The 10,628-nt window shown below is 46.0% G+C and overlaps 1 protein-coding gene across 5 annotated transcripts; it reads right to left on the bottom strand.

The window, feature by feature from the left end:
- Window positions 1-227: 227 nt before the first annotated feature.
- On the bottom strand, window positions 228-10,451 carry RNF185 (ring finger protein 185). Of its 5 annotated transcripts, none has more exons than XR_003249097.1 (9): window positions 9,800-10,074; window positions 8,075-8,409; window positions 7,275-7,500; window positions 5,701-5,719; window positions 4,972-5,084; window positions 4,389-4,443; window positions 2,427-2,544; window positions 925-1,377; window positions 228-823 (listed from the first exon to the last, which is right to left on the bottom strand). XR_003249097.1 is itself a non-coding variant. In XM_026037621.1 (9 exons), exons 4-9 carry the CDS (start codon window positions 7,448-7,450, stop codon window positions 1,280-1,282), a joined length of 579 nt encoding a protein of 192 aa, XP_025893406.1. In that variant the 5' UTR covers window positions 7,451-7,500; window positions 8,075-8,409; window positions 9,800-9,912; window positions 10,385-10,451; the 3' UTR covers window positions 228-1,279. The 5 variants fall into 5 exon arrangements, 4 of the variants coding, with proteins under 4 accessions (XP_025893406.1, XP_025893407.1, XP_025893405.1 ...); XM_026037621.1 differs by adding an exon at window positions 10,385-10,451 and having other exon boundaries at window positions 228-1,377; window positions 9,800-9,912; XM_026037622.1 differs by lacking the exon at window positions 9,800-10,074 and adding an exon at window positions 10,385-10,397 and having other exon boundaries at window positions 228-1,377.
- Window positions 10,452-10,628: the final 177 nt, after the last annotated feature.

Here is a 10,628-nt window from a genome sequence, read left to right as displayed (position 1 = left end):
TCTACACAAGGACGTGGGGAATACTTTTCAAAGCTTTGAACCCAACTCGGTTCCAAAGAGGCGACAGTCTCGTGCGCTCACCTGCCGCAACATTTGTGCCTTCCCCTCAGCACGGAAGAGGTGGTAGTTTCCTCCAGTGTTTCCAGTGAATATCTTTGGTAGATATTGCAAGGACTCTTGCGCTGTAGCCATTCGGTGGTGGCAGGGAGCAGCTGTGCAGCCCTGTAGGGAGAAACACTTCCAAGTGCTCCCTACTGTGCCTAGCAAAGGCAGGATTTCATATCCCCTCCTATAGAATTTTACAGCCTGACAAGTCCAATCCAAAACTCTCTTTAAAGAAAGTGTCCCTGGATCCTCTCCCCCAAGAAGCTGCTCTCAGATCTGTTAATAGGATTTTATTTGGAGTACATGATCTTGCTTATGGTCTCACAGCCTCGAGGAAAGGAAACGTAGCTACAGCGACAAGGTGAGGGGGTCATCCGTGAGCGCAGCCGCAGGCTGCCGTGTAGAACCAAGGAAGACAACACTGTTTTGTCAGTGGGGAACGGAGCTGGGCGAGGCAGAGCGCCGTGTCGCACTGTTCATCAGCCCCAGCAGCTCCAGGACGAGAGCATCTTCCAGTGTCTGGCTCCAACAAATCCAGGCTTTGCAAAAATGCATCATAAATTTGTATCCATTCTTATAACGGCCACTGAGACTGCTTCAGCAGGGATTTTCCCATCACTCCATCAAACTGCGAGGAAAGAAACCAGTCTCCAAAGTTAGTTCCACAAGTCGTGCCCGAGGAGTCTCCGCAGAGCTGCCAGTGGCCTCCTGAGGAAGGCTGGATGTTGATGGGAGGACATTAAACAATATCCACAGATCCAGCTGATCCGTTGTGGCTGCCGGCACGAGATACTGATCACGCTGCAGAGCGTTGCTTACCTGCCCAGCCTCCCTCGGGGCAACTGTCTTTCACGTAACCCTGTTGTAACCGATTGGCACAGGATTTCAAAGCAGCACTCCCTGTAGAAGTGGAGCTCAAAGCTAGGCCCATGGTTTGCGGCAGGAACCCGTTGTACGAGAGAGCTGAGCTGAAATACGCTTTCAAACCAACGTTTAATTTCCAACTCGGGTGCAAAACGTGAGATTCCTCATTGTGCTGTGGGACCACCAATTTCTGGAACCTGCGATTAACTATGGAACCAGACACCAAGAGGTTTAACATGGGAAGGGGGTGCAGTTTGTAACTGTTTCAGAGGCCTTGCTGGCCAGGAATATATGGAATAATGGAAAAGATTTATGCAATCAACAGCCAGAACATTATCACCAGAGCCACAAACAGGAAGAGGCGGGATAGGAACTGCTCATCCACATACTGAGGAGTCCCTGGAACAGCTGGAAAACAGGAAGTTAAAGAAAAACAGTTCAGCTCTTTCTACTTCTGCAGAATATCGTGTATTCAGCATATAGCACCTAAGTTGAAAAATACACAAATGGTAATAACATTAAAGCTGAGCCTTGACCAAGAGAACTGATGAAAAGCACACAAGCCTAAAGCTCTGGATGGGCCTTTCTGAAACTGCTGTATGGAATTCACAGGTGAGCAGCAGATAAAAGTGCTGGGTAAGTGGTGGCAGTTACAGCAACGCACATTTACATCCTCCTCAGCTTGGGCCCATCACAGTTTTCAGTGCAAAGCAAAGGGGAGCTATAAGGCAAGTCGGTTTGGCCCAAGGACAACACAGGTCCCATGCAACACATGAAGGAGCAATGAACTTTGGGATTTTACCCTCATAATTCCTAGGCTAAAACACAACATACCCTCAACTTGCATGACAGTGAAGCAGATTTACCACAGGCAACTTTTCCTCACAGGAGCATGTTGGGCAGCAGGTTTGCTTGTTCAAAATGGGCAGACTCAATTTTTCTACAGTGCTGATGCGGATGAGTGTTTCTGGGGGTTACCAAGCAATTTTTAGATAATAAGGCCAATGTTTGAAATAACTTTTTATTTTTTTCTTAATTTTTTTTAAAAAAAATCACCAGAATGTTACTTCTAGGTGAATACAAATAATGTGGGTCTTTATTCTTTTTCTGAGGGGAGTTTGTTGGAGAAGAAATTTATTGTCTGAGGAGAAATTTAAACTGAAGAGAAGGGAGAAGACAATGTTACTCTCTCTCTCTCCAGTTCTACTGCCCCCTTAATGGGGCCTGCAGCAAAATATAGGGAACTGACCAACTTTCTTGCTATGTAAGTTCTCTTATGGAAGCTCTAACACAGGATGTGTTCTCTACAGGGTGTTTTCCCTAATCCCGTGTCTCTCTAACACAGTTTCTGACTATTCAGAAGGTTTTGCCACTTAGTAGGCTGTTTAAATGTTACAAATGTTCTGTAAAACACTGGTTTATGATAAGCCTCTCCTACGAGGCACGAGGTGCATTACCTGGAGGAGGTCGCCCGTCATTTATGTTGAATGCTGTGGCAAATATACCAAAGGGAAAGGCCCCAATTCCAAACGACATTTGGAAGCCGCCATCGCCAAACCCAAAGCCCTGGAATCCCTCCAGAGAATAAAGCAAGAGAGGATTAAAAAGAATAAAGGTTACAAGTCATTATAAAAAAAAAAAAAAAAAAAAAAAGATTTCAAAATATTCTCCTGCTTGTGAAAGTGCCACCCAATAGTAACCCAACAGTCTTAGAAGAAGAAAACCAGGAGCTTGTTTTCTTCAACCTCAACATATCCCAACATATCGAAGGCAACATGGCCAAATACTATTTGTGACATTTAAATACTGCAGTTCTGTATTAAATAGCTATTAGTCATATACATCCAAAACAAAGGTATAGTGAAAAATAACCTGCATTGATTTTAATACATCACTTAAACATTCAGCAAAGAGATAAATTGCCAGGAGAATTCATGGAGCATTATAGGGAAAAACAATCAAAAATCATATATATGTTTATGTCAGGGTGCCTGTAATTGAGTTGACACACGAAGTCATATGGGGCAGGAATGCAAGACAGGATCAAAGAAGACAGGGTTGCCCTGCAGCAGCAGTGACTGTAGGTGGTCCAGAGCAAAATTTCATCTCAAGCCAAAAGATAAGTTATCTGCATCGGAATGGATTTGTATTGCAACATATAAAAGCAGTGTACTGATGAAGAAACAACTGTATATAAATCCTAAGCAGCTGTGTCCTCTTTAGCTCTGGAGAGCTCAGTGTCTCCCTACAGCAAATGGTGTCCTCTAATACAGCAACTCTTCTTGTTCCTGAATACGAGTGACACCAATTCTGAAAAACACCCTGGCCTATTACCTCCCTGTAACAGGAGGGACCAACATGAATTTCACTGGCATAATTTAAGCCGCATGTTTCAGTGTTGATCACTGATTTCAAGAGTTAGTCTTGATTATGACTCTTCTCAGCTGCTTTAACATTAACTCCCTATCAGGGCGAGCAAAGGGCTGTGCATGGCAGGTCCTGTGTTTGTTGGGAACAGGAAGGACCCATCACTGCTGCTAGATCTCCACACATACTCATCTGACTTGCAGCAGCACCCGCTAAAAGGTTCAACCGAGGTGCAGCAGCTGATTTAATAAGGCAGCAACTCCCTGGAGAGAGCGAGCTGAGCTCCCAATCTATTCACATGCAAAAATGTTCTTTAATCACACCCAGCAGGGCTGTTTGTGCGAAGTGAGAGGCACACGGATGCTCTCTGGGGACCCTGGCCTGAATTACACGGAAATACACAATTGTTTCATCAGGTCGTGCTTGCTGTCACCGCGCTAGAAAATACAGGGGAGTGTGTGGGGGGCTGACCTAGTGGCTCTTCCACATATCTGTTTATCATGTGTGAGCTGCTGTTTCTATTTTCCATGCATAATCTCAGCCAAAACACAGACCCCACTTCAACATGGATCCAACAGAGAAATCCAACATTCTTTTCAGGCAACGCCATGGACAGTAACATCCCATACAGAGATGCTACGAGTGGCAATCACTGTTACTTCAGTATTCATACACGGATTACACGTTTCCACATCACCATTTGACAAAAATGTATTTCCACAGGGAATCTGCAAATTGAGTGTTCCTTGTATTTCTCTATGGAGAATGATCAAGCACAGAGAATGGTGCTTCCCTTCCCGTGCTGCCACACAGCGTTGTTTTCCTGAGGCATGACTGCCTTAACTCATTCTTTGGGATGCTAACGAGCACCACAGGAATGGAGCTTTCCTGCCGCACGGCAGTTATCTGTTATTCATGAAAAACCTACTGGCAAGGAGCAAGAAAAACTACAGGGTGATCATGCGAGCTCCTACACACTGTGCCCTTCAAGGCTCACAGATACCACCAGCAATAAGAGCAAGTTATCTGCTCCAGCCTGTTTTTTCACTTACCCCTCTGTTCTCTGGTTCAGGCCTCTGCCCTTGGGGTCGGGGTGGAGTTTTCTCTCTGCAGGAAATTCTCACGTTAGCTCAAGTGCAAGGGCAACCACATGGTAACAGTATCTGTCATAGCCTGGCTAAAGAGGCAGCATAAGCACAGAGCAATCTCGTGCAGGATCCTGCAGCAGCAGGGCTGGAGGCAGCGTGAGGGACGACAGCCACCAACTCAGGAACCCTGACTCAGGATCACATCCCTGAATTAGGACTTTGCAACTTTGCAAAGCAAAGTCTCATGGCAGATGGCAGAAACTGAGGGCCAGTAACAAAGTCTGAACACTTTATACAGCACCTACAATCAGATAACACTAATCACAACTTACAACGTGTTGCTGATAGTTTACAACCAATTAGAATTAAATCAATTGCCAGATGAACAAGAAATACCGCGTGCAAACCCAGAAATATTTTGCAGAAATGTCAGTTCTATCCTGTTTCTGGCAACGTGATATTTCACGTTGTGAATGTAACAGTTTAGAAGTTTCATCTTGAGGGGTGGCAGCTTTCCCACAAACACAGTTGCATGCGGGCTCCTTACCTGGGGTCCTGTTGCCCAGTGCTGCCTCTTCCATACAGAGGAATAACTTTGTCTCGACTGATTCCTGCTTTGCAAACCGGACACACTTGTCTGTTTGGCCTGGTCTCCAGCCACTGAAAGAAAGGAAACAAAACTCAAATCAAGCACCACGAGAACACTAATTGCAGACCTCTTTGCAGCCAAGTAGAGACTTCAGCAATTTCTCAGAAAGCCAGGGAGCAAAACATCCCACTAAGTGCCAAGCTCTCTCCAAAACCCTGGCATTTTGGCTGCTGTTCTGCTATGTTCCATCTGCTGACATCTACACATTCAGAACTGCACTGGATGTATATGAGAAAATACACAGCAGCAACACCCCGGCATGGGCTAAAGGCTAAAGCAGGTTCATTTTCTGAGCTGTTACTACAGTGTACAACCCCACATATGCAAAAAATACAAATGAAATTTAGCCTCCAGACTAAAGCTTTATCTCCTATTAAAAGAGAGAAGAGGCAGTGGTTAAAACACTGAATATTGGCATGGAGAGGGAATGATATCTAAGTTTCACTGAAAGAATTGCGAGTTGTTGCACATGGAGTTGCACTTGCACTTTGTGGTTACCCTAGAGAGAAACACGTACATTGAAAAAAGGGGGATGTTTTAGCTTTTAACTGAATACTCCAGAGAGCCAACGGCTGTATTGTGTAACAGAAGCTGATGAAAGTCAACGTAAAAGGTAACCTGTCTTACCTGGTGTAAACAAGGCCAGCTGTGAGCATTCCCAGGACAATTCGTTCACAGAGCAGAAAGAGAGGGGAAAATAGAATTAGTTACTGAGCATTTGATCTGACAAATGTATAAAGTGCACCAGGGATAGCCCAGCTTAGAGACACCTGAATCCTGGAATCTGGTCAGGCCAGTTCTGGAACCTCCCATTAAAATAAGTTTTGAAGTCACAGCCCAGGATTGATCTCCACTGGTCTTTTCAGGTTATGCAAGCTAAGTAAGTTGCTAATGGGATTCTCTCCACATCACCTTTGACTGCTGTGTCCTCATCCCTACCAACGGCCCAAAGAGAGGCTTAATTCATCTCAGGGTGTTTACAGCACAGATTTTCTCTTCTGAGTCCATGAAGAGATATCCCTGAGCTAAGATGCAAATTAGAAAAATGACAGTAATGAGACTTCAGAATCTTAATAGAAGTCATGCAAGAGATGTATAGCAAAAAGATGGGACACATTCATAAAATCATGGATTAATTCAGGTTGGAAGAGACCTAAGAGGTGTCTAGTCATTGTCTTGCCTGTTTAAAGCAGGGTCAGGTATATGGCTAGACCCAGGTTGCCTAGAGCACAGAAATTCCTATTATACAATAGTGCTCTTAAAACTAATGTGGCAACTCCAAAATGATCCCAGGTAAACAAGGTGCAAAGCCAAACTGCCAAGCAGCCACCAGCTTTCAACATGGTGCTTACACCTCCACTATTAAGAAGATACAGGCTATTCCTTAAAGGTCCATTCTTCAAAATGCTTTTGAGACATTAACCATTGCAACCATTTTCAGGTATCAGCAAGTGATTCTAAAATACAGACCTGGACCTTCACATTAGATACGTTATCATAAGAGAGAACTGTAGCTTTTATTAAAAAGCATAAATTATGCCATTAAACTATGGAAAGCAAAACAATGTCAACCCTCAACAGCTTTCTGAACCTCAGGAGGGGCATCTGAGGCCAGTCTTCCGAAATGAGAAGCGCTGACTGCACCCATGCAACGTTATTAAGTCTGATTAAAGAACTGAACGGCTGGTAGTACAACTGCAATACTGTGGGAAAAGAGAAATGGCCCACAAGTAAAAACATGCTCTCCAAAAACATTTTATGGTTTAAAAAAAGAGAAAAAAATATAGTTTGGCCTTTGGAACTTTATTTCAGGTTTACTTTTTGATATGCACGGGCTAGAAGGGAACTTAGGCCTGAACAGGATATCTGTGCTAGAGCAGAAAGCACAAATGAGATAACACGCTTAGGCAAGCACTATCAGTTAACACTGAGCTATCCAGGGCTTTCTGCTTGCTTGTTTGTTCCTACAAAATCAGAAAGGAGGGGAAAAAAAAAAAGGCAAGAACAATGTTCTCCGACCTGCATATATTTAAAATGTTCAGGAGCAAAATAGAGAAAAACAGTTCAGGAGCAAAAAAATAAGGTGCACCCTCATCAAAGCCAAGGGCTTTCTTCATTCTTCAGTTTTTACAGTAAACTCGGTTTTTATTTGATAATTGTAAAAACCCTTCTGGGTGGCCTGTGGAGCCGGGAGCACTCACCAGAAGAGGTGTCCACAGAGGCTGATAACCGCGTCCTTGGCCGTGTCGAGGCAGATGTTGCATTCGAAGGTGCTGTCCTGACTGGTGCTGTCCCCAGCCCCGTTGCTGCTGCCGCTGGTCCCTCCAGTGCTGGAGCTCTCCGGCGACGCGGACGTCGCGGGTCCTTTGCTCGCCATCCTCGGGAGCTGCCCGCACACACGGCCCAGAAATGCTTCCTATTGGAAACCTAGCACGGAAGAGAAGGAAAAATATTTTATTAGTATTACACCGTCCACATAAATAAAAGCAGCGATTGAATCCTATTAATGATGGCTGAGGTTTAGCGTAGCCGAGAGGGAGCTTTTCTTAGAAACTAAGCTACTTTGAAGTGTGTAGCGTGGCCTGTCTCACCACGTGACACCTATTTCAAAGTTACCGATGGCCACTCTAGCCACCCAGCCAAAACAAAGCCACCCTCTTTTCCATAAATGCCATTTTCTACGAGGAAAAACAAAAAATCAGCTCAGCTAATCAGCTCTTCCAAAAACGCAGCGCAAACCATAAGCTTAAGCGCACTCTGAAACAGTAATGCACAGGTACTAAATATTAAAATATTTAAATTTTTATATCTTAATATTTGAATTTGCTGCTATTCTTTAAGTTCTCATTAACGTCACTGTATCTATCAAAGAATGCAATTTTATTTCAGTAAAAAACAACCTCCCCCTTGAATTTTCTGATTACTCCAGTGCCCCTGAAGCTCCGAGGCGCCTCACAGGGCGGCCACGTTTCCAGAAACAGGCACTGGCACCGGCACAAACCTTGGAATCCACGAGGGCTGGAGCTCTTCCCCGGTGAACTGGGAAGACTCTGGAAGTCTTGGCAGACAAGCAGCTCTATCCCTTCCCCTCGGCAGCTCTCGTCACGGTGTCGGGTCTCGAGGAGGGGCTGCGCCGACGGCACCGCGCTGCAGTGGGCGACGGGGGCACCTTTATTTCTGCAGGTATTTTCACCAGGTTACATCATTTTGTGCCGTGTCCCCGAGGGCAGCTTCCCGGGCACAGGGGCTGGGCTTTGCCACGCGTTGCTTCCAGCACTGCTGACTCGTACAGTTCCACACTACGGCTTCATTTATGCTCAGAGGCAAAACAGGGCACTGTACATCGAAAATCAGAATTCCCGTTAGTGCCAGGCAGATGGAAGTGCTGCCAGCCCACGAATTACACGCTGGAGATGCTCAGTGTCCCCATATCCTTCCTAGCAGGACCCTTAGTGGCATCAGCCTGTCTGGCTCAGTGTTTTCATGCCTGCAAACCTACCAACTTCAGACCTATATGCATTTACTGGGAAGGAAAGCCAACAGCAGGAGAATCTCCCTCCAACTAAGCAAATCAAGACATTAAAATAAATAAATAAAACACACTAGTACCATTTTCTGGAATGGGCACAGAAGAGGTCTGGCTATTATATCTTGCCATATAAGATATTCAAAAACATGTGGAGGAAAGAAATATTCTAAGACCAATGAGGAAACAAGGACCTCCTTTTCAACACATTAAATTTCCTATTTTAATACTCAAAACCTAAAGTCTCATGAAATAGCTGCAATCTGGTCCTTCATAAACACCTACTTTAAAACCCTTCGCTTACAATAAATATGAAAAAAAAATGTATGAAAAAGGATGGCACAAAAATCCACAGCGGTCTCAATAATACAATGGAGTCAAGACAGCAGAGATAGAAGGAAGATCAAAATAATATAAGGTGACAGGCACTGAAATGTCCTCCTGGAAGGTCACTCCTTACTCGGCACCAGAATCCTCTTCTAGCTCTTTCCCCATACACTGTTCGGCCCTGATGCACCAAGAGGATTTAACCAACTTAAAAGATCAAAACTGGATCAAAGCGCAGCAATAAAAATGATCAAACAGCAATTGGGTTCTGGAAAGCCTCCTCAGTGCCTTGCTTTTATGCGTGGAATTGTTTAATGTAAACCTATAAAGGGCACCATAGGGGCCCGTTCAGCTGCATGGGCCCTGAGCAATCCTGTGCCGAGGAGGCCCTTTGGATACCGCTGCATCCCGGGATCCCACAGCCCAACCGCAGCCTCGGTTCATCTGAGCACAGAGCAAGCTCCAAATGGCTGAAACGTCACCCGAGCCACTCAAAACTCAAAGGCAAAACTGAGCAAGCCGGGCCCGAGGGAGCCCCGGTTCTGTTGGACACAGGGCCGGGCTCACAGTTACTGCAGCCAGATGGCCACAAATGAAGGAGTCTCCCTAATAAAGCTGGAAGGGATGTAGGGTGGGAAGCCACAGCATGGACATCCCTATGTGCAAGGATTCCGCGTGCATCCCACGGGGCTGTCCATGGGAAAAGCCAGCAGCACGCCGGGCCCTGCAACCCGCACGTGTGTTTTAAATGAAACCCCAGACCTAGAATTCCAGTAGAAGACTCTGCACCACAGGAAGGTGCTCCATGGATTCTGTAGCAGATGACGTTTCTCAGCAAATTACAAATTCCTGCATTTGGTGGAGGACACTGACCTGCTTCTAATGGACAAGGGGATCTTTTCAGGACAGACTGGGGCAGCTTCCACCGTAAGTTAAAGCATGCACGGAATTCCATTGGAAACACAGCAGGTGAACAGTAATTCAACCTGAGGACGACGGAGAGAGAGGGCAAATTAAAAGCTCATGTTACTGCATGAGAAGCAGTGGCAGGATGTGTGTTCATAGCGCTCTAGCGTGAGAACGCACGAAAATGTTATTTGTGATGTTCCTTTGTGAGCATGAAGGAAAAAAAACTCATCAAGGAGATAAGGCTCTGGCTATAAGATATGATTTTTCTTCCTCTTTGCAATGTGTAATATATAACAACAGGATAAGAAAGAGCAGGGCTGCTGGATGAGGATTCTGCAGGACAGCCTCGTTCCTCGGGGCAGCGCAGGAGGAACCGCTCGTCGCTCACGCTCAAACCCCCCGGATCGAGTTTGGCTCTGATCGAGGTTCCCATCTGGCTTCCAAACTTCCTTCTGTTTAAACACGACAGCAACTCCAAGGCTGCTCTCCTTTCCTCGGCACTACCGGAATGTGGTTTTTAAAGCACAAATACGACACGCTTATACATACACGTTAACAGGGGAAAAACCCAGCCAGACGAACGACATCCCCCGGATTCCATACGGAGGCCCCTAATCCGAGCGCTAAGGGAAACCCGACCCCGGCTCGGCGGTCCCGGTGCGGCCCCCGGTGCCGGCGCGGCGGCTCGGGCGCCCCGGGCCCTCCCGGTTAATGATTAACCGCGCGTTTCCCTGCGGCCGCTGCCCTCGGCGCCCGCCCGCCCGCCCGCCCGCCCCCTCCTCGCGCGGCGCCC

Source organism: Nothoprocta perdicaria, unplaced genomic scaffold (assembly GCF_003342845.1).
Source record: "Nothoprocta perdicaria isolate Ctin4 unplaced genomic scaffold, notPer1 scaffold_2, whole genome shotgun sequence".
Lineage (NCBI taxonomy): Eukaryota > Metazoa > Chordata > Aves > Tinamiformes > Tinamidae > Nothoprocta > Nothoprocta perdicaria.
The sequence above is the reverse complement of the archived record's forward strand: the minus strand, read 5'-3'. Positions and strand labels throughout refer to the sequence as shown.

Bases quoted from the DNA above. Each gene is read 5' to 3' on its own strand.
- RNF185 (XM_026037621.1), bottom strand. From the start codon at position 7,450: ATGGCGAGCAAAGGACCCGCGACGTCCGCGTCGCCGGAGAGCTCCAGC. The intron at 4,444-4,971 runs GTAAGGAGCCCG...AATTTCCTGCAG, and splicing joins ACTGGGCAACAGGACCCCAG to AGAGAAAACTCCACCCCGAC. The intron at 2,545-4,388 runs GTAAGTGAAAAA...TATTCTCTGGAG, and splicing joins CTGAACCAGAGAACAGAGGG to GGATTCCAGGGCTTTGGGTT.